This window comes from Teleopsis dalmanni, chromosome 2 (assembly GCF_002237135.1).
Source record: "Teleopsis dalmanni isolate 2A chromosome 2, ASM223713v2, whole genome shotgun sequence".
In the NCBI taxonomy this organism is placed as follows: Eukaryota; Metazoa; Arthropoda; class Insecta; order Diptera; family Diopsidae; genus Teleopsis; species Teleopsis dalmanni.
The window spans coordinates 162,174,539-162,200,255 of record NC_051847.1 but is presented as its reverse complement, the minus strand read 5'-3'; the positions used below and the strand labels follow the sequence as shown (position 1 = coordinate 162,200,255).

At 29.4% G+C, this 25,717-nt stretch overlaps 1 protein-coding gene across 1 annotated transcript in view; it reads right to left on the bottom strand.

Annotated features, from left to right (window-relative positions):
- Positions 1 to 25,244, bottom strand: part of LOC119676046 (tyrosine kinase receptor Cad96Ca-like) — a 65,591-nt gene extending 40,347 nt beyond the window's left edge. The window contains exons 1-2 of the mRNA XM_038087269.1: positions 25,084 to 25,244; positions 16,575 to 16,724 (exon numbers count right to left, since the gene is read on the bottom strand). Of these exons, the coding sequence (XP_037943197.1) occupies positions 16,575 to 16,698 (124 nt within the window). The 5' untranslated portion in view covers positions 16,699 to 16,724; positions 25,084 to 25,244. The remainder of the gene's footprint in view (positions 1 to 16,574; positions 16,725 to 25,083) is intronic.
- Positions 25,245 to 25,717: the final 473 nt, after the last annotated feature.

Genomic DNA, 25,717 nt, shown 5'->3' with positions numbered 1-25,717 from the left:
CTACTTTACCAGTGCATATTTTATGCAAACCCCTGCAAACCCCCTGTTTCATTCCTTCATTTCGAGTGCTTCTGGAAAATCAGAATTTTCCGTTGTGCACATTTTTTACCTCTACTGATGTAATCGGAAGCAATACGACGAAACTGAAGTTGATTCTTTGTGGTGGAGTGCAATGAATACTCGATGTGGTCAAGATATCATTTATGATATCATTCTAATTGCACTCTTGTGCACATATTTAGCAAAGCAACTGAGCTCAATTATGTGTACTTAATTAATAAATTTGTTAGATGCAAAGATTTTTACATTTTCCTTATTAAATAATATATTAGGTTCAGCATGATAATCTTAATCATTTAAGATTAATCAAATATTAAATACTTTTCGGAATTAAAGATATTGTATTTTAATTAAAACTCTGAGTTTGTATACCAGAAGTCAAGTACAGCATTTGTTCAGGTGTCTAAAGTATGAGCTTGTGTTTCAATTTTGGCAGATTATAGGTTGAACTCTTCGCACTTGAAGTGTAAAAACTATAACTAACAAAAAGATATTCCTTTTGAAAGATATTATCAAAGATTATTGATAAGGGGTTTTACACATGATATCTGGTTTGTTGGCCGGGTGTGTTAAATGCAAAATTTATGCCGTCTCATGTGTAATATCAACTTTTGCAGAAATGACAAGCGAAGCGATGGAAATTGAATTATTTTGATTTTTCGTCAGTCTTGATCGTTTTTTTTCGTATACAATCGGAATTTTGTCGGCTTCCCTGCAAATTCCATTCTGTTTTAAGGGATCGAAGCGAAAACATCATTTAAATGCACGCATGGTTTTATTTTGTAGTACATTTATTGTTTTTTTTTTGCTGAGGACTATTCAAAATAATATCGGCTGTACATAAGCATCATGTGTAATATCCGCTTTAGGAATCGTTGAATATAATTTTTAACGCAATCTTAAAGGCGCAGTAAAGGCTCAATTAATCGGTACGTGCCATAAAAACTTAATTCAAAGCGAAATGCACAACCAACCACAATTGTGTATTTGATAGGAACGAAATAAACAAAAGCGACAAACTTTGTTTTTTTCGTTCCTATCAATTACACAGGTATGGTTGGTTGTGCATTTCGCTTTTTCTTAAGTTCGCTTAAGTTCAAACGGTATGTACTGACTAACTGAGCCTTAATTCATCCTTAAGTCTGACCACATGCTCTTTACTGTTGCCCGTTATCTTAAAAGGCAATAAGTTAACAGAGTTGCCATTTAATCGTTGATATCAACAATAGATATTTGGTTATTGCTGAAACTACAACATAGTCAGTCAATAAATTTAATTAGTTAAAATTAACATGTTGATTATTGTAATCCATGCCCTTTCAAAAAACCATACTTTTTTGTTTATATTTGTAGCATTGGCATTTGTAAAAATATTTAGTGCATTGAACTGACATTATTATGAAAATATGTATTGCACGCCCACAATTTATTTTGATGTTAGGATTTCCGAACGAATAATTTTGACGGTCAATTGAAAAGTCAAGTTCAATTACTTGCCAAAATTGTTTTGAGTGTTTAACTAAATATCATTGACAATTTTTTGAGGTTTTATATATAAACAATATTTCTTATTTCATTTAACAAATTTGTTAGCTTCGCTGGCCAAACACATAAAACCCACATGACTTACCGCAATTATTCACACCGCTGATGCTTTCATAAATCATCGCAATTCTCCTCTTAGAGGCCTTAATTACACCGCATTACGCCCAACAGTCGCTGCATTGGTCTCGTTTTCAATATCATTAAAATCATTAAAAGTTTAAAGTTTAATGGCATTAATTAAATGAGTAATTGCAAAAAAATAATCAAATGATTTAAACCCTTCCACTGTAAGCATAGTTTAATTGATACTTTTTAAACCAAAAATAAAATATAAAAAATATAACAATGAAAAGTTTAATACGTATATATTGTATTTAGTAAATAATTTTATTTTTACTTTCAGATTTTCACAAGAATTTATAACAAAAAATGTGAGTACGATTTTTCAATTAAAATGTGTATTTTAGTGGAACTAAATCAATTAATTGAAGAATTAATATCAGATACATTTTACTTGCGGATTGTTTATATTAAAAGGCATTGTTTTTGGTATTCAACTCCACTCTATTTTTAATTCAAATATAAACACAGATTTAATATTTTTGCTGTTTCGATTTTTAGTGACATTAACAAAATTTTGCTAATTTGTGGAACAACAGAGAATATTTCAAAAATCAGCACTTGAAACTGCATGAGCTGTTCATTGTGGCATAATTTGCCCTAAAAACCTTCAACATTCTAATAACATTTTAGATAAATGTCAGCATTTAGGTTCATGTGCATTCAATTGACATCGATAAACTCAATTACTGCCGAGCTCAAAGTTTTATTCATATTTCAATTGAATTTCATATTCACTTTTATGTGCTCATATGAGCTCAAACATAAAACATCATATAAAATATCCTTGTTGCCACCGCACTCTGCGATGCGAAAGCACTTCAAATCTACTATTTTCAAATAACTCAGATTTAAACTGCACACACCGCACACACCGCATACACTGCACTGCACTGCACCGCACACTCTACACTGTACACTGCACATTGTACACTGCAGATTATAGATTGCTGAATGCATATTCCATATCCGATAAAAAACTTGTATGATTGGGATTCAAATTTACCTCTTTAAATCCCGATAATAACGTTATTACGAGCATCCATTGAGCGTCAACTAAATGCAATTGAAATTTTTTTACATTCCGCACGAAGCGAGTTGAAATGTATCTGCAACATGCCACTTCAACTCAAGAGCGATGTGAGTGATTGATTTTTTGTTTACGTTTACGTTATTACTCGTTCGGTACTTCAGATCTTTTCGGTTAAAAAATTTATTTTTAATTTACCTTAATATAGACATATTCTGTTAATTACAAAAATCAATTTGAAGTATAGAAAAAGAAAAAATCAAACAATTATTTTTTAACTGATTTATGTAAAATTGTTTATTCTTATAATGTATTAATTAAAATTAAGAGATTTTTATTTTAATAAATCATATTTATTGTAATATTATGAATTGAATCATAATACTAGATTTATTATAATAAACAACGTCGTCAGCTTACGACGTTAATTGATTTTGTGCAATTTATAATTATATAAAAAATATAATATGTAATAAGAAATTCCAACATGAAATATAAAGCAATATTAAAACGTGTTTTAAGCTCATAAGAAATGAAAGCGAGCAAAGGCATAGTGTTGCCACACTAACACAAAAAAGACTATCAAATGCAATGTTTCTATGTTAAAAGCTGTTTTTAACTGCTTTGACTAAAATAAATGAGAGAATAAAGAGTGTAAAAAGAGAAAACCACCAAAATCAAATTAAATTTCACATTGTTTGTCTCGCTATTATCTATTTTTAGGCAGTAAAACCCAGGGTTCCATTAGAGTTTTGCACTGAAAATATTCAATGAAATGATTCAGTAAACCTAATTGGTCTGCGTCAGAGATTAGATTATTTATAGAACGGAGTTAGAAATAAAAACCAAATTTTTTGTAAATTTTGGTTTTTTTTTTCATATCATTTATAATAATATAACGAAATATCTAGGTATGTAAACCTATTTTGAAAAATTAATAATTTTCAATTTATTATAACAAGCCAGTGCTAGCTTCAACACCGCATTAAGGAAAAAATTATAAGTATGAAGTGGTAGGAGTAACATACTTTTAATAAAATTTATGATAACCCCAATTATGATAAACATTAACGATATGTAACACAAAAATTTAAATAGAGCGAATCATGTTAAAGAGTATGGAAATAGAATAGATAAATAAAAAAGAGTAAATAGTCAAAAAATTGCTACAATTAATTTTATCACAGAATTCAGCAATTAATTAAATTTTCTTTATTTTCATATATTATCAAATATTAATCATCTGTATTCTTTGGAAATATCAGTTAGTTAAATAATCTAAAGATCACAAGAGTGTGTAGTATTCGAATGGTCACCTAGCTCTATTTTCACAATAAAAATAATCGTGTGTTAAAAATATTTGATTTTGATACTTCTAAATTTTAATGCTACAATTCGAGTTTTACTACTTACAATGACAATAGACCATTGTCACAATGTTCCAATAGATCGGAGTGTATCTCTAAAATCACAATTTTTTAATCTATTCAAAAGTAATTGAGTTTGTGGTTTATTTGAGTAAGCAATAATTGAAAATAGCCTCCAGAAAAAAAAAATATGAAATGAAGTTATATCACACATTCTTGTTTAACAGTTTACATCTATATTTATGAATATCACAGGATTATTGTTTTATTTTTTTTTTGGAAAGTTTCGAATAGTAGTGAATTGCAACGACAAAATTTTTATTCAATTTTAATCACTGTCGTCATAAACGAGGTTAAAAGCAAATTTAATTTTTTTTCTTGCCTGATGACTTGTATGACGTATTGCAAAATCTTGATGAAATCACATGTCATTTAAGTCAAAATTATCTTATTCTTGCCACAAAAAAATAAGTAAACAGATTTAAATGGAAATATCTTAATTATTTTTTATTGTAATAATAATTTAAATTTAAATTTTATTTTTATAGTAACTCTAATGACTTCTATACGCAATGCGATTCAGTATCTTTTCATTCTGATTTGCCAAACAAGATTGAAATCAGGTGTCATTTTTGGTATAAATCAAAAAATATATATGGTGTAAAAAGTGAAAAAATTAAATAAAATTATATTATCTATTTAACGTATATGTAGATTATAAAATTATGTTAAATTAAATTTAATATTAAAATGAAATTATATTACTTATAAACGTAACTTATTCTTATCCTTTAATGTAAGCACAATTTTAGTTCAAATATATTCCTCTAATTTAGTCTTTTACTCCATATACTTTTAAGTGGAACTTCTCCTGAGTTCTGCTTTAAGATACCTATCTTATCAACATGAAAGATCTAATTAATTTTCATTTACTAATTAAACAATTTTTCCGTTCTGCATTAACCTTTTTAAAGAGTAAAGTAATTTTTTAATTATTAAATTGAGTGAATAACTCTTAAAGTAAATCATCCTTGTAAAAAATTCTATAAATTAAATATTGATAGATACGGAAGAAAAAATTGGAATGGGGAGGAAATGAATAGGAGGAAAATGAAATTGGTTCAAAAAGCGATGACCCCTTTGCGCTTTTAACTTTCGAATTGTGTCCGAAACGAAGTCGAGTGGCACTCCACATCATCAAACCAAACACTGATTGACAGGAGGCAGACCAAATGATTGAATTGGTAAAGGAGGACCCAATTTTGCAATTTTATTCTGTTTTATTTCGCCACTTAAGTTTGACGTTTTCTTAAAAGCTTTTCATAGATAAGTAAGGTCAACAGAAAATATGTACATAAGCGGCAGGGAAATTTTATGTTTGCACGTCAATCAATACCGATTTTATTTTTAACTTTGACTGTGTTTTGGGACAGCATAAATTTGCACATGAGGCAAATTGGTCCATTCAAAAAGGTCAAAGGAAACTCAAAAACGAATTTGTGCCGCACTTAAATGCAGATATCGTAATTACATTTTGATACAATATAGTATATTGAGATCCTAGCATCAAATTGGCACGATATGCCAACATGTAGAGCAGGATAAGATTTCGTTTTGTATATGTCAATGTTGTGCGATATCCTTCACCATTAGCGGAGTATTGAGGATAGAAAAACTTTGCCATAAAATTAAAACAGTCAAAAATAATGCTTTTAGAGATAAAATACAAACAAAAAAAAAAAAAGCAAAATAATAAAAGTTAAATAAAAGGAAGCAGGAACCAAAAGCCAAAAAAAGTATACTTTGGAGTAGAGTCAGAGAGTCGCGACGCGGTTTCAGTTTTCTTTTCATGTGGTTTCTTTTATTTCTGGGATTTGTTGAAACGACCACCGTTCAAACGACCAGCTATGATAAGAGCAAAGTTTTGCAATTGTTTTTATAGCAGAACAGCAGTGAACGTATAAAAAAGAAGTAAGGTTGGAACAAAATCGACATCAACACCAGAATTTGGCAGACAACAGCAGAACCAATTTAACAAGCAAAAAAGATAAAACTTAAAATATAATGAAATCCCGTACAATAAACTTAAATGGGTAACTGGCAACGTTTGTTGACTTCATGAGCCAAAGACAAAGACAACATGAAGGCACCAATTCATACCAGTGTCATTTCTGCACTCAATTAGAAATGAAAGCACCCCGAGTCGCCCATAAGCACTAACAGCCACGACAGCAGCAGTGAAGCAATAATCCAAAATTAAACAACAAAACGGCAACAATTCCTTTATCCCGTTCGCAACTAAGACCGGATGCACAAACACGCGATTATACACATAATTCTATATGTACGAGTACAATGGAACTATTCTTTTGTATAGTATTACCCCACCATCTCGCAGAATACGAGCACTTCTTTGAAATTATAAAACTTTCGCACTCCATTGTGTGTCGTGAATGTAACTTTTGTCCGTTTCCATATGTCCGCCGGCTAATACAATGGACGCCAATGCGCGGAATGCAAAAGAAAAATAAATTTCATTATAATAACTTGGAATGTGCAATTGTTTCGATCCCAAAAAGAAAACTTCGACAATCGCTTCGAAAACGAAAAAAAAAAACCAAAACTAGTAAAAATGTAGCCCAATATGAGAATATAATTAAAATGGAAAAATAAAGGATAACCAACACATTGAAACTCCAAAAAAAAATTTATAAAATTATGGTAATCCAAACCAAAAAAAAAACAAAAATAGAAAGAATAGAAGTACCATTTCTCTACACATTGCTCTGGAATCCTCCAACCGTTATCGAATACAGCGGGTTAGATAAATAATACATAGCACAAAAATAGAATACTTTTCATGACTAAAGGCGTGGAGCAATAAATAACCCTTCTTTAGAAAATTCTTATTAAAAAGTTGAAATTTTTGGAGAATCTTCAGTAATTAAAAATAAAATTTATTTGTAAATTTGTGTTATCAAAGAAACTTTCTCTTTTATATATTATTAATGCAATTCTTTTCAACATTACTAAATAAAATCAATATTTACTTACCACATTCAGAAAAAAATAATTTAGTTGACACATCATGTAACATAGGTTCTATCATACCACATGATGGTTTTCAAATCTTCTTTACCACATGAGCTGAAATTTTTCTAACAAACTGATCAGGTCAATTTAACTAGTATGTGGTTACAGCATACTTTTCTGAGTGTAGATATTGAACTATGGGACATTATGAAACCAAGTTGTGCCTGCAGTGCTGACAAGTCACTGCAAACTAAGCACTAATGCTATGAGACTGGGTCGACACCCATAATGACTTTTGTAGTGGCTGTGGTACTGTGGATGAGGAGAAAACTGTACTGCACCTCATATGTCAATGTCAATCATTGACTAGGAGGAGATATAAAATGCTTTTTTATCGAGCTGACAGAGTTGTAATTCTGCAAACTTAGGGAATTGATCAAGTTTTTAGACTTCTCAGGTTGGTTCACCTTTATTTGAATGGGGAGTCGTGCTATTGGACGCCACTCATACATTGACCTCTAGTCTGTCTATAAGCAAAACTAATTCGTGGTGTCACAACGGGCCATTATTCGAACTCAAATGGGCTTTGGACAGAAGACCGCTACTCCAACCTAACCTAACCGAACCTGCACTATTAAGATACATGCATCTTTATGCCCATGTGAGAAACACTTATTACTTGTCTTATCTTCCCTAGATTTTTATTCAAGTATATCGGCGCAATCTCTATACAGGATTGTTACTCTAGAAACCGGCTTAATACCCGTCGTCAAAAATACATCTGCCTGATTTTAAAACACCGAAATTTCTCCGCAAAGTAAGAAGTACAATAAAAATAATAAAAACAACCACCAGTGGGGCAACCGTAATTATTAAAGAAGATGAAAACATGGACAGATAAACTACCAAAAACTTAGAAAAACTCTATTTAAAGTGGTAAGAGGTTGAAGTACGTGGACGAAAAAATAACTCAAGACTGTGCGAACTACAGATACCGCACATGGAGTGTCATTCTGTAATACAATAAGTTTAGAAAAATAGATGAGGAAAAAGTTATAGATATGAAAACAAAAAAAATTTGGAAGTAACTGAGAAGAGTCGACGTTCTTCTATCCCTAGCTGGCTTCTGTTATGAACGATATATTTTGTTGATTTGAATATTTCGTGATTTAATATAAATAATAATGTCTCCTGATATAAAAATAAAAAATAAGTGATTTAGCTGAATGTATCAAAAAGTATATTTTATTGATGTTACGTTACCTCATAGGGAGGTCGACCTTCTGTTCTTCCTACCTATCTTATATTATTTATTGATATGTGTTTTTGTTTTTATTCATTTATTTGTTGAAAATCATATATTTGCAAAACATTATTATAATTAAATAAATCTTTTATATACCATATATATTTCACACACTGTTTTCTGTCTTTATGCCGTATCACTGTATAACGCATGCTTCTTCTTATTCTTATTCTCCTGACCTGATCACATGATTATTATTATTAATTTTATATCATCACATTTATTTACTTATATTAATATATATACGAATGTTTTGCCAATTTGTTTATTTCATGATGTAATAGTTAAGTAACGCAATATAAAAGTAAAAAATATGTGATTCACAAAATAAAAAAAAATTCATTTTAATGGTTTTATTATAATTGTAAATTTAAACTTTTCGTACAAATTCAGTAAATTGAATTTCTAATTTTTTAAAATTTATTAAATTAATTGAAACTAAACTTACTCCATAACTTCGACAAAACTTAACAACCACTTTTATTTGGCTTTTCTCTTAAAAGTTTAAAATTAGCAAAAATCATTAAAAATGGAATAAAAAAAAATAAATTGGAAATTTCATAAGACAAACAAAATTTTAATTAAGTTAAAAAAATATTAAATAATTTTTATTTATTTGCAAAAAACTTTTAATAAAGCAAAAATATTATTTTATGTACAACAAAAACGTTGGTATAAATTATGTGCTCTTGTCAATTACTTAGCGTCATAAGGACATAAAAATGGAGTACATAACCACTTAAAATGTGCTTTTCCATATCAACAATGACATGATGAAAATTTGGGTGTCCCCGAAGAACGCCAACGGCAGCTTTTTGCTTATGTCAACATGGAAATGATTATTAACACAAATACAATATTATCATTAGAAAAGGCAATTTCGGAAACTTACAAAAAGTTTTCTTTTTTGTTCATAGTCCAATTCACACAAAGCAGCAGAAAAAAATGCTATGAGTGGAGGAAATAATAAAAGAAAAAAATTATCAAACAAAAACCGTCATGCACCCCCACGCAGCATCACAACTAAGTTCAAATCCATTACATTCTTTAGATATATTGAAATAAAAAACGAATATTCATCTCATTAAATGGTTACTCTGAAATAAAATGCTGGGAATGGAGGTTATTCGCAAACAGTCCACTAAGATTAAGTCAAAATGTATAAGGATCTTATAATACTGTTTGTCTAATTGGTTGTTATTGGAAAAATGTTTAGGAAATAATTATCTGTTTTTTATAGAAATTTCAAAACATGTAATTTGCTTATTTATAATAACCAATCATTTCCAAAAAAAAAAAATAACAAATAGAATACAATCACATTTAAAGAAAATATGTCAGCAATGAAACTTCCGTTCTTCTACAAAGGACTACTCAACGTCAACAGCTAAAACATATAAAGTCTCAGACCTCAAATCATTGTAGCACATATATATACATATTTCCATATTTATGTATGCATTTATAGTACACGTTACTTTGATACATTCGTAAGATAAATTAATTTTTATAAAATGACTTGTAAGTATATATATACTAACATTAATATAGTAGAAAAAAAATTTAAAAAAAAAATTATAGAAAATTGCAGTTATCACATAATCATATATTACATATTACTCAAAATTTTTTTGACCCGATTATCAATTCTTTTATTTAGTTTATATTTACTCTATTTATAAATACAGTATCTATAACCACAATATCAAATGGAATGCAGACTAATATATAAAAAATTGCTTCAACCACAGAATTATACATATTACGCTAACTTTTTTAATCCGATTATTGACTAGTTTATTTTTCATTAACTATATCACTTTATCTATAAACACAATATTAAATAGATTACCAAACTTTTTCTTACCCGATTACTGATTATTTTATTTACTTTTTATTTACTATATCACTATTTAACATACAATTTAACGAAAAAATATGAGCCTATGCTTTGTTGCTAATTGAATGCTGTTTCCAAGGACTTTTTGCCTGAAATTTTCAACATTAACATGAAACATCAGCGCAAAACTCCGAAGTGATAAACGAAACAAAATGACATTCTACGATGCCTATATTTCCTCCTTGACACTCATTCCGCTTAAAGAATGAGAATGGGAACGGGAACGGTTTCCGTTGAACATCAGAGAACTTGTAGCTTTTGTATGGTAAGCATTTTGCAAGTGTTCATGGAGTGTGTACGACAGACCGAACCAATAGAGTTTCAAGGAGCCAACGCCTGACACGCTGATTAACATTTTGGCGCCAATTTCCCGAATTTGCCTTTTTAACTGCTTTCCAAGCACAAAGATGCAACAAAGGTCGATTTTAATGACGGCAATCCACCAACAGAAACAGGAAAAATTTTTATTCATTTTAAATTCTTCCTTTTTACATAGTTCAACTTGTAAGAAGAAGCATTAAAAATTTATAATTGAAACAATTTACATATTAAATTTTTTAGCAGGAAGTTGAAGTATCATTTGCAATTCTTATGACGTTGTGTTTTATTAATCAGAAAACTAATCTGTAAGGAAATAAGTAAGTATGCAGCTAATGGAATATTCATTACTGCAGGTGAAAATTTCTTTTACATTTACTAAAGTCCTTAAACGTCATCAAAAGCAATAATATTAGAAACTACAACTACACCAGAAAATTAACATGTACTTAACTAAGATATATGTAGACGAATATTAAATTATTTAATTTATATATCATTTATTATAAAAATCTTCTTTCACATAAAGTAACTGCAAAGGATTATTAATTGAATACCTTAAGTACCATATGTATCTTTCAAATATAAAAGGATTAATTATCGTGGTTACTGGTGTTAAAATTTTTAATTACTTTTTTAATTAGAAATATTTCAAAAATATTAATTTGGTCAATTAAATTAATATTTATCATTCATTTGTATTTTCCGTGGAATGCACTTGTTTTTACTTTTTTTAATGACTCTTTCTAAGTGGTTCCACTAACACGCCTATGGTATATTGTTCAAAATTTTTGCCTTATTGCAAAATCCTTTATCACTTCATTTAGTATACCGATACACTTATATATATGTTATTTAAACTATTTATGAGCTGAGAAACTGGTAACAAATATCCATAATCCAATTGCATTTATTTTTTTTCTTGTTTGCTTATCTCTTATTAAAACATATTGACATGAAAGAATCTTTTAAGAATCAAAAATCGAATGGGTACTGTATGAAGTCTAGAACCAGACTTAAGTTATTGGCACTCCATCCTCAATAAAAAAACCTTTCCTGTAGCATCATACATTCAGTTTTCCAACAACTTAAACCAAATGATCATTTGTTGTGTAGAAATTTTAAGGACTGAGATTTAGAGCAATTCAAACACATCCAATATGTATTTGGAAAATCATAAGCTTAGTTAATTAAATTACCCAATTTGGAGTAAAAAATCCCTTATGAATTTCGTTTGCACTCACAAAAATAACAGTTTGGCGTGTTTTATCGCCTAAAAGTATACTTCGAATATTTTTTTTTGTGGTGCTAAATAGAAAGACAATATAGTTACCATCAACGGAAAAAGCTATGGAAACCTTATTGATGTTTGTAGTATTAATAAGATATTAACTTGGACAATATGTAGTTTCAACAAGGCTTTTAATCATCTAGTGATAGTGAAACTAACAAGATGTAGTAATGAAATGACATACATCTCGTGGCACAATCACGTTATTAAGAGAAGAATTTAATAATCTTATGATACCCAGAAATGCCGTCGTCAAGATAGGTAGATAGATGTCAATGCGATATAACTTCATTAAACTATTTTTGGTGGCTTTAAGTTCTTACTACAACACACAATGACCTTAAGTCAGGTTAGGTAATGACTATAATCTACTTGGACCTGTTGTCCCATTGAGTTATCGTATCTCATTGCTAGCAATTTTACAATTGTTATTGGTGAAGTATAGAGTTAAGTGAAAAAATACCCCAAAATTGGTATTTCATTTCGAATACTCGAATGTAAGAAAATAATAAAAAGTATAATGAAGGCGATGTATTGTATTGTATAATTAATACGTATCCATTTATACTAAATTCAATTTTTAAAAAACTTGGCATAGTATCTTTATTAAATCTACTTTTAAGGTTTAATTTGACTTCATTCATAAAATGCTTTCTGTATATACAAAAAATATTTTTATAATCTTCTTACCTTTTTGTAAGGGTTTTTAGCAACAATGAAAAATAAATGAATTAATAGAAATATAGAGCACGTGCCAGAAATCGGCACCACAATGTGTTCATAATGGGAAATTCTGAGGAAGAGCACAACATAAAAGTTGTATCCAATTGATTTTATATCGGTTATGCCTTAACAGATAGCGCACGTATTCACTGCTAAGCCATTACATAAATCCCATTCAATTCTGCGGACCCTCCACAAACAATCGAACTGACTATACCAACTCAGAGCCGCAGACACATTACACAACATAGCACGACACAAAACACGACTTTATTATGCAAAAAAGGCACAAAAATCTGTCAAACACACAGAATACACACACAACACAAACGACAACCCGGCAACTTTTCTATGCTCGTATAAAAAGTCGCATATGTGACGGACTTGTAGCCAATAAAAAAAAAATTGGGTAAACCTTTCAAAAGCAAAAATTCAACAAAAACCGGTGCACTGATTTTTACCTGTACGAGCACAACCGTCCGGCAATCTCAATGTTTCACTATCTGCCTGTTTGCGTAACATTTAAATCCAAAGAAGATTATCAGCGCCATCAAAGAAATTTATTACTTTCTCGTCCTGCTCCGGGTTCGGTTCCCGCTCCGGTCGGCCTTTAAAACTCACAGAAATCATACATAGTATGTTGTCGTGAGTGTATCTGGGCGCTTGCAAAAACTTTTAACTACTTTAATATGAGCATATAACATATTTGTTAATGCTACTGAATCTATGCCCGGAATTGTATTGTCAAGCTCTGTCGCATTAAAATGTTTACATAATTTCATGCATACCTTTTCATATTCAAAAGTTATGACCTTAGTTTTAACAACACATCCTTTCCGACTTAGGCGGCAGTAGTCCCGGCCCACTCGTGTGTGGTTGCTAGTGCGAAACAATCTGTAATTTTTGATGTTATGGCAACAATTTCTTTGTCAGTTAAGCTCTAAAAGGCCATCATAACGGATACACTTGTATAAATTGTGATAATAAGTTTTGCTTTGAGTTGTATCCATTTGGATGCTGGGATTATGTGTGCAAAAGTTAGTACTTTGGGAAGTGATTCGCAATTTAAGTTTCCACTCTAACAAGCTGAAAAGTAAACATGCGGGTTAAGTATAAATGGCACACAAACCCAAATTGGACTACCACGCAAGACCTGCCAAACGAACTGAGTTGAGTTGTTGAATTACGGAAACCGTTGATGGTCCTTGTTTGTTTGTATGGTGCCGTTTGTCATTTGGGACCTTATATTTAAACGTTTTCTCGGCGCCTACCAACCTACACATATGCACGCGATTCTATACACATTCCTACTTTTTATTTGTCCACAAAGTTTTAGATAAACTTTTACAATTCATCTTCCAATTTAGCCGTTGAAACGAAAAGTTTTCTTTTCCGATTGTCTTGTGTCCTTTTTAATAAGCAAGGCAATTTTTTCTCAAATTTTCATTAAACTAACTTTGTTTATTTCACTTCTAAATATCCTATTTTTCACGTTGTTTGCCTTAGAGTTCGTAATTATTTGCTCTTGTCAGTAAAAAGATTATTTGTCCTTATTTATATGTTTTAGAACGAAATAACAGATTTTACAGTAAAAATATTTAATATATAATAAAATATTGTAAGCGTTGAACTAATTTTATTAATAACAATTTTTAGTGCTATAAGCACTCACAGTAGTGCTTTTTATTCATACAATTTATTTTTTAAAAATATATAAATAGTTTATTAATGCAATTGTTACATCGATAGCAATAGTGTGTATACATAGATTAATATATAACATATATGGATAGAGGGTCAATAGGGATCAGTTTATAATTTCCTAAGTTGAGGATAACCCGTTTTTTGATCCTGATTTAGTACTCATCCAAGTCATCATATATTAACTTTCAAGCTTGTCATGCTGGTTATCACCGCAAAACATATTCAAATTGAGGGAATTTTCTACAAAAACAGTGGTACCAAATTTCTTGAACCTGATATTATGTAGACTCGTGTGTTAATTAATGGTCGGCCGTACTGTGTCCTTATAATTTGTTTATTATTTAAGGTTCACCAATGAATACTGCAACCTTTCGTTCAAAAAACCGATACTCCAAAACAAACATAATTCTTATGAGAGCAATATCTGGGGTTTGATAGGCAAATACACAACACTAAATTATAATATGAATATTTTTACCAAAAAAGCTTTGAAATATAAAAATCGACCAATAATTGATCAAAAATTAAATAATTTTTTGGTTAATTAATCAATAGCAAAATTTATTAAAACAAATTTCAGCTGTTAACCACAAATAAATAGTTTTCAAAACTGAAAAAATTGAGTAGTCTAAAGCAAAGCAATCAAATGGCATACGTTACTGAAAAGATCCTTAAATGATCTCTTAACTTATCATTAAAGAACAATTAATGGGCTAAAATTAACAGAATCACTCAAGATATTTGGGTAAACCATTCTGAAGATTTTTATCGGAATGAAAACCGGATACCTATTTTCAAAAGACAATTACAGAAAATCTGTACACGACAGACAAAAGACTTACTAAAGATTAACTAGATCAAAAATTTAAAACAAATACATTTTGATTATTAAAATTTCTGCACCATTTTAAGCACGAAAATAATTTTTGAGAAATTTTATTGCATTAAAAATATCGGTATAACTTGAGCTATTTGTGCACCGTTTTTGAGATGAACAAATCTGCTGTTCCTTATTCTAGCTGTGGTCTCAATATCTTCTATATAAGATAGAAGCGTTTATCCCAAGCGTTTATAATTTTTAAGTTTTGTAATCTACTTTTAATCAATCAGCTTTGTCAATTTAGAGCAGTGGTTCCTAACCGATGTTCCCAACGGGATTGTTAAAAATGGTCCATGAATCAAATTTACCAGGTATGGATACATAGCTTGTAGTTTATCCACTGAGACCTCAGTTACTAGAAAATAAGCACAAAAACTTTCCAAATGATTATATATCTATTTTATAGCCTATATAATGTACATATGCACTTACACGATTCATTACACATTATACCAGAGATCGCATTATACCATATTAAAATAATCATACAGTTTATTATTCTTAAACTTTGTGGTTTCTACTCAAAACAAAAATATCGTAGTGATCCTTGTTCAAAAACAGGTTGGGAAACACTGCTTTAAGTGCTCATAATTTGGTTAATTTGAATCAAAATATATATGTTAAATGTACATACTACTAAACGTTTGAAAAGAGTTTTTAAAAATATGCTCTCCCCCAGTCGCCTCAAAAATTCAGTCCATCACAGAAAGCATTTATATTCAATTAAACAAAAAAGTTCGCATAAAGAAAAACTTATTTGCTAAAGCAATTTAAAATAAATTCTGGTATAAAAAAAAGATGCATTAATTGTTCGTAATAATTATTTAAATTAAATTTAAAAAACAAAAAAAAATATCTATAAAAAAGAGCTAATAACTCTGAGTTAACAGATTCGCAACTCAGGCAATATTTTAAATGGAAATGAGTGGCATAAATATTTTTATTAATTGAAAATGAAAAAACGAGAATAACTCGTCTAAAGGTAAAATGTAAAAGTCATGACTGAGCATTTTATAGTTTTTGTTTTATGATTTTGTTTATATTTTTAATTTAATAATTGAACAAAGCAGTTTCATAAGTTCTGATTTCATTAAACCACTTGTCACAGCTCCAAACTTTTTTCATTCAATAAATCAAAACGGGTGGCTTAAAACTCACAAAGAACGCACAGCGAAATATGTCATGTGCGCTAAATGTGTGGAGTAGGAATGGTGAGCAACACGAAACATGAAACATGAGACATGAAACATGTGAGGCAAATAATAATAGCAAAGCATGAACCAAACTTGACACGTACCTGGCTTAATAAAAACAACTGCTATTCCGACCGCAATAACTGCCATAAATAAGCTGCATTTTGCTGGTTGACACCGACATCCACTGTATGACCTCTTAAAAGGCCTACAGTGATAATCATCCATTGTTTAATCAACTGCCCACGCGAAACCTGCACCGAACCAAGGAAAGGGAAGCAACGAAAATTTAATTAAAAATTTATACATACAAGAGTAAAATTGTGTATGAATAACAGCGTTCGTTCGTATCTGTGTATGTTCACGTGATTGTGTGAGTTAAACGCTACGAGCAATTGCACTGTACATGTTTTGCTGTATCTGTCAGATGCAACGCGAATTGCATGCTGTATGCGCTACAAAGGGCTTCTGCTGAGTGTGTTGCAGCATAAAGGGCGGTTGTTTGGTGTACCGTTTTCGATATTACAGCGATTGCAACGATTGTAACGATTCAAAATGTTATGACAATGTTTGCTGCAGTTCACCGCGCTGAGTCGAAGTGGCGCGCATCGCATTTCAACATCTCAGCCGCAACCGAAACAGCAACTGCCACGCATATCAATCCGACACATCATTTCGGAAGCGTATTTAACCGCAAAATGTGTTAACGAGCATATAAATTTTTGCTACTTTTTCCGTTTGACGAAACTAAATAATTCAAACTCCCGCAAAATTCACGCAAAAAAAAAATTATTGTCGAAATAAAATTTTATAATGAGTTTTTGACATTCATTGGTAAATATTTTAACAGTTGACGAAATACTAAAAGTAATTTTGATTGACGCTCCAAATAATATAAAAAAATCGATTAAACATATTACACATTTTCAACAATTCCATACTCGCCAGACAATGTAGCGATGAGATACATTTTACTGCAATTGAAGCTTTTTTGCGGTTTACCTTTAAAGTCACTTATGTTTATTTCGAATTTCGCAACTCACAATTTCAGATTCATTTATAAAACCTTTTTAAATTTTTGTTTTAATTACCACAATTTATGCTTTTTCAGTTTATTTAATTGGTTCACATAAAATTTCATTAAAAATTTGTTATAAATTATAATCGCTTGGTCACATTTTATTTCGTTATTAAACACACAAAACTGAATTAATGAAACAATTTGCATCAAACATAAAGATACTTTTAACAATTAAAATTGAATAGTATAAACTAATAATGAAATACATAAAAAATATAATAAAATGCATAAAAAATATATAAAAATAAAAATATATAAAAAAACAGCAAACTCATAAAAGAGTATTAAGAAATCGTATTAGATTTACTCCAAAAAAGATCAGTATAACTCATATTAAATACATTTAATTACTACTAAAAAAATTGACACACATGCACTCCATTAAAAAATATCTAAGAATGCAATAAAAATGTTTATCAACATACTGATTGACAAACTAACTACCTGATAAGGCTTAAAATCTAGGTGATACCGGTGATTCCAAGGGATCCACTTAGGCTTATAGGTCCATTGTGTTACCTGATTGGTCTTAAAATTTATCAAAATTAGTTTGCATATCCTATAGCCTCAGACCTATGAACTGGGACACAGCAACTGAGTTACTTTGAGCTAGAGACCATGGCATGAAGAAAACAAATAAATGCTAAGTCAGACTTTAATTAATTAGGACGACATTATTAGTCGTCAGTAAAATTGACCACTGCGTGAACCATAAAAGTCGAATACTAATTAAAAGATTCTTCAACTCATGCATGACAATTTGAAAAGACTGTTTACATTGAGCAGATTGTTTATTAACATACTTATAAGCTTTCTGACAGAACACTGCACATTGAAGTACCATTTCAAAAAGGATTATCTATCTCTGCAAACGTATAATGAAATGATCTAAGCGAATTTAAATTCTCTTTCTTATTAACCTTTTTTGTTGCTTTACTTAGCGCATTGAATAATTTAAAACCGTGGTCACGTATTTTAAAAGTAAGGATCTATTAACACAACTTTTGTTAGGACAATAGAGCACCTAAGTCTCAATGCATAATATTTCCAAACTATTAATAAAACAAACACAAACAATGTTGGTCTTTATTTTTCGTTACTGGTGTATTTTTTGACTACACTTTTTAACCTGTACTACAATCGTAACAAGATGGGTTTGTCTTAGGTGACAAAATATTGGTTTGACTTGGAATGTGAGGGCACTTAATGGTATATCTTAACCACCTACTCTATAACCTCAATAAGATTGGAATACCTGCGATGACAGAATATGATCTGTATATGAAATGTGATGACAATTCTATCACTGTCTTTGTGCTTGTCAAGATTGAGTCTAAAAGTGAAATGAAATTTCCTGTATCATTCTAATATTGATATTTGGTTTTTAAACTATACCAAGGCTCACAAATTAAACCGGAACTTCACTTTTATACCAGAGGTTCATATTTATATCAGAAGTTCGCAAACTAGGTCAGTCATGTGGTGTTTTTGGAAACGTAAACAACTCAGAGTACTGCGATTTTCATATCGCAGTTATATACTCCATTATTATTCTTACGTAAAAAACATATTTTTATGCGGACACTTGATAATTTTTTTATTATTAGCTAAGCGCTTCGTTGAGCACAGTCTGAGAAATAATAGTATAATAGTAGCTAATCTAGTTTCACAATATTCAAAGTAATACCATGAATATTTATATTGAGATGTATTGTACATCTAGGCATTTCAGGTGGCATATGGATGAAATTGGCTTAAATTCGAGATAGAATAAATATTATTTGCATAAAATTTTCTATAAAATCATAAATCATAAAATTATTAAATATAGAAATAGAAATAACGGTGTAAACATAATAGCTGTTTTGGTAAACTTAAAAGAATCTTTTCAACGGTTTACCAAAAAATTTAGGAAAATTATTTATATAGCAAATATTGCTATTGACGAAAGAACTTTTAAGCTCACTTAAAAACTATTAAGTAACTAATTTTGAACCAAATTAAACTAATAAACATACAATGCACAGGTAAAATGAAGTTTGTTTAGGCACCCAAAAATCAAAATCGGAAAAGTAATTAAAGCGAAAGTGTAATTAAATGAAACGAGTGCGTGGAATGAGCTTAATCAATTACTTAATTTAAATTACAAAAAAAAAAACAATTATTTTTATGTTTACTCCCCGCATCAAATATTTATGCATATGTAAATATAAATTTCAATACCTCATTATTATTATTATTCAAAACCTCGCCGAGTTTCTAGTTTCTATCGAAAAACATGTGAGCGGAATTTGAATTTGTGTCGGTGAAGTTTATTTATTATTTCTGCGGTTTTCCGCGAGCGCAGCACTACAAAAACACATTCTGCATCGCAGTTTTCACTTTCGCACCAAAATAATTTTCAAAATATTTTCTGTTGATTTAAATTTGAAATTTGAAAATAAATTAATTTGGATAAGTAATTGAAAACATAAACAAAATAAATGAAACTAAACGCTGAAATAATTAAAAATTACACCTCGCTTTTTGGGTAACCAGAGCTCTTCTGTTTTCAATCAACTGTCAATATCAATTTTATCAATAACTTATAATTTCAGTTGTAATAAATTTTATATAGATATTTACTTAATTTACTCATATCTCTCTATCTATCTCTCTATCTAATAATATAAAATATTTAGAGTACTTATATTATCAGTTGATCTTTTAAACTCTCAAATCATATATTAGTTACTAGTCTTTATGAAAGCATTTGAAAAGTTACAATTAATTCAACTGGAAGCAGGGATACCAAACTTTCATAATCATATTAATTAAAAATAAATTATTGACCCTTTTGATTCTATCTAACATTCTTTCATATAAGTACAATGCACCTTTATAAAGAGACCCTGTCAAGATGAAGGTATGGGATAACGATAAACTGTCCTATGGAGAGTTAACTCATGGCAGAACAAGCCACAGTTGCCTGAATAAAACTTATTAGTTGCTTTATTATTCTACAAAATGTTTTTGAAAAGATGAGGTAAGTCCTACAGCACTATTATATTGGAACTCAGACCCATATGAGTCTTAACATATTCCCTGATGATAAATTCTCCTGTTAGTAGTTAACTTTTGACTGAGCAAGGCATAGGTGACTAACTGAAACTTATAAGCTTTATATATAGTTTGCTATAGATGATTGAATACATAAATTAAGTCCTAAAGTACTATTATAATGGAACCCAGGCGCTTGTTAATCCCAACAATTTTCTTGATGATTATTGTCTTGCGAAAAGTTTGACAGAGCAAGGCACAGTTAATTTATTAAGACTTATAAAGTTATTTGTCATTTTGCTATAAATTATTGAAGACATAAAGTTAGTCTTATAGTCCCAATGCAATGAAGCCCAACTTTGGCTTTGACCTGATCATTTTTTTAGAAAAATTTTAGCTGAGTGTAATAGTTTTTCTGAGAGTAATATTGCACCGGAAAAAAACTGGAAAAAATAAAAGATTTTCTTTCTATAATTTTTAAATATATATCATTTTCTTTTATACAAATATTACATGTAAATACGTTTTCGAGCAATAATAAAAGTAATATTATAAGAGACAATGTCAAGTGTTGCTATTATATGACGATTATATATAATAATGTGATAAAAAAAAATTTGCATAGATACTTTTTTAAATTTTTTTTTCTTGCTTAAATGGAAAACTAAAAGAAGTCTTTATTTTTATTCACAATCTGGAAAGAGATATAATGACAGCAAATGCAAAAAAGTGAGTTATTTATTGCTTGCTCTGTCAGCAAACAATTGGATAATTAGATAAAATAATGCCTAATGCTTGTAGCAAGCAATACTTTTGCAAGATAAATTGCTTAAAGTCATACGTACTTCATTACTAAACTTGCTCCATAAGATTTAGTACAACGAAAGCTCATAGAGAAACCGATATATTTTGCTGCAGTAAATAGTAAAAATCCTAAATAATTATGGTATTTATCGATAAAGGCTGACATAAATATTGCGACAATCGATGAAGCTTTTGTTGCAGTGCTGATTTAGTAATTTTTCTGAATATTTAAGGCTACATTAAGCAAATCAATTAAACATTTTAATGCAGACGATGGTTAGTCAGTGATAACTAAATCATAATGATAAATCATAGTATATATAGTCATATATATGACTTAAAAATAGATTTGTGGCCTTTATTTTTGAGAAAATATTTCAGCATTTAGCAAAATATTTAGAAATTTAGCACCAATTAAAACCCTTCTTTAATAAGTGTTTTAAAATAAAGTTAAGATTTAAAGATTTAGAATGCTGAGTCATTATTATTTTACATCTCTAATATGTATAAATGCTAAATTTTTTAATTATCACGATTCCATGCAGAGCATATTAAGTGCAAAAATCTTAAATAAATCGCATATTAAAATAAAACTTTGAACTTTTTTTAAACAACATTTTATTTTTGGAAACTTTCACATTCATTACACGATATTAGTAACAGTGCGTTTTTTTCTGCTCTATTAATTATAAACTATAAATCTAGATTTGGGTAGAATTAGGTAGAATGGAAAATAAATAAATTAACGCACTTCATAAGATTTCATTTTATGGGAAATAAACTTATTATTATAGCTATGAAATTCTTAATGATTTGATTACTTTCTATTTTAAGTTTATTTAGAATATATATATCATATTCTGTATTCTAACCTATAAAGGTTATATATTAGTGTGTCACACACGCTAGGTATATCCTAGGATTCTTATCCCCCCTTTAATACTCAACCTAATCATTGTGTTTAAATAAGTTACATTCCTGGTTTAAGTGTTAAACAAATTATTTTGTTATAAAATACTTTTAAATTTCTTACAAACTGGTCATTAGACAATGACTGGCTACAAGTTAACTTATATTATATAAAAGATTCTAATGATTTGTTGTTACATATTATATAGTTTTATGCAAAACTGGTTTCTACTTTCACTTTAAACAATTTGTTTTCTTTAAACTATATGAAGCACCCCATACCGATAGTTAAATAGTTTACCAATATATCCGTAGCCTAGTTGATATAAGAAACATTCCTTATAAAATGTCACATAACGAAAGTTTATCAATATAATTGTAGCCTAGCCTTTTGCTACATCTTGCTATTTTCACAATAAGAAAAGAATTATTGATCATTCTTCCTCCTCCTCCTAATATAAAATGCTTCTTTTATAAAGCGCCACATAGCGATGAAAGCTTTAATAATAATTAGGGCCTATCTTCTTATTAAATTTGCTTTTTTCTATAATAAATGTATACTTTAGAATTCTTTCCTCTACCTTGCTTTAAAATCATTGTTTATAAAGTAACCCATAACTATAAAACATTTGCTAAAAATTGTAGCCCTAAATTGCTTCCTCTTCCTCTTCATATAATGTAACTCTTACGCTTCCGCCTATCCATTGCATCGTTTGCATCATATTGCAAGGCACATACTATAATATATAATTTTCTAGAGGTATTAGATACTATATACCACATTAAAGCCTATATCTTACATAAATTCCTTACACTAATGTTACTCATAATTCTTTATAAAGCACCTGATATTGAAAAAAGTTTTACCAATTATTTTCAATCCAACTATCACGAGACCAGCCTAATATCTGTCGCGTACAAAGTCCTTTCAACAGTATTGTGTGAAATATAAAAACTCTACTCACTGTTAGACCAATAAGGACTCGCCTGTACACCGCAATGCCTAAGCCTAGTATCTCTGCTAAGTTAAAACGAGTGTGCAGTACCTACAGTTCAGTCAAGGTAGGATCTAGTCTTTTGATACCATGCAAGGCTTAAGACAACGTGATCTCATATCATCTGATCTTTTTAATTTTATCATGGAGAGGTGGTGTTCATTGTAATGGCAGAATATCCTACAAATGTGTTCATTGAATGACGATGCTCCACTGAAAAAGCAATTTAAAGCAGTAGTAGAAAGCAGTAGTTGAAGGAAGAAGACGTCGAGGTTGACACTGTCTCCGGTGAAGTGATTAAGCTAAGTAAGCACTAACCGCACTTAATACACGAGAATGGAGAAGGTGAGTACATATGTAGCAGAAACACAGAGAAAAATGCTGCGTCAGGCCAAAACCGGGTAATGGATTCTTATGGCCATTTAAGTAAGTAAATAAGTAATTATTGTTTTCAGCTAATTGCTACTTAGTTATTTACCCAGTAAATAAGCTTAATAATTTTTTCTCTTCCTCCTAATCGCTGTGCGTGCCTATTTATTAGATAATAAACGTTTAGAATAGAAATAAAGTCACCGATCTTAGTCCTACTCAATCTAATTAATTTTCTATTTATAGTTAGTTTAATCAATGGACAAATTTGTCTATTTTTTTAACAAATGGTATCATTTTACCACGTAATTTGACTTTTTTTTTGATATTTAAAATTCAAATATTTATTTTGAAAATTATTTCAACTATTAACTCTAATTGAGCAGTTTATGTTTAATTTTGTAAAAATATTTAATATTTTTGAATATACTAAAAATTACTATAAATTAATTAATTATTTTAAATCACTTGAAGTTGAAATTATGAAATGTTTATGCAAATTGTTTCATTGAGATTTTATATAATATTATTAATATTAACATTAACTAATACATAATAAATTCTTATTATTTTTATTCGGTAATTTAATTGGAACTATTTATTTTAATTCGTAAAATAAAAATATAATTCATCAAAATTTCATAAACAAACATTGATGAATATTTTAATTAAAACTGAATTATTATCGTTGCGGCGGGCGTTGCCCCAGGTGAGTGCTTCCATGTGAGTCCCGTAGATACACAAATCCATTTATATGGATTTTTCTTCTTTTTCTCTTAATGCACTGACATTCGCGAATTTCATTTGCAGTAAAGTAAATATTTAAAAAAAAAACTAAAAATATTTTAAAATAAAAACAAAAAGTCGCTTAAAAGAAAATTTAACTTGCACTAGTGAATGGAAACGGAGACGGAGACGGGGTCGATTTCTCTTTTCTCATTTATGGGTGAATGGCGCAATTTCCCGTGACTGCGTAACAACGAAACTGCCCAAAACAAGTATTATTAATAAATTTCTTCACTATTTCAAAAAAAATGTTTATTTATTTTTATTCTTAGATTTAATAATATTTTAAGTATTTTTTTTTTATTTTTAATTTCATTATTTTCTTTTTCTTATCATCAAACAGAGAACACATGAACGGCAAAACAATGCGCACTACACCCATTTCGAGTGTGTCGTGTACTCGTGCATATGCAAAACCACACATATTCACACACACATACATAGATATTTTTCACTATTTTCAACAAACACTGAATAAATAGATCTTAGCTAGAGATCCGGTTATTTGCATAATAATTTTTATTACTATTTTTTTAATACTTGAAATCGAAATATTTCACTAATATTTCTTTTACTATATAATTTCACATTTATTCTTAATATATCAAAAATAAATAAAATGATAATTACTTTTGTAGAGTAAAATATTTAAAATTCAAATTGAATTTCATAAGTTCAATAAAACTTTCCCGTTTTGCACAGTTTACCGTAAAAACCGTTTCAAACTTTTCGTACGCAACCACGACTCAATCCACGAACAACTTTTGATGAACTGATCTCTGCTTCGCACTGACAAAACAAAAGACTTGTTTCGAGCAGATCAAGCAACAAACTTATTAGACAGCGAAGTGCTGAATATGAAATGAGAAACTGAGCGCGAAGCTTAAGCAAAAACATAGAATTATATTTCTATGTTTCTGGTTTGAACACTTGTGCAGAGTTGTGATGTGTGGGAAATACTACAACAAGTGGAAAGAAGCATATTTTGTTTTGATTTTGAAGTGTGGAGTCTATGTTTTAGATTTTGTTTCCATACATAAAAAAAAATTGTTTGTTTTTATATAATTAATTTTAAAGTTGTTTACATATTAAATTTTTAATAATTAAGAAATTAAATTGTGTCTTTTTACCATTTTAATTGTTTAAAACATTTTATTTAGATATAACATTTATTTTAAAAAATAATACTTGTTTAAAATCTCAAATCTTTATTAATATCTATAACACAAAATTTAAGCATTGAAAAATTTATTTTATTTTAGAT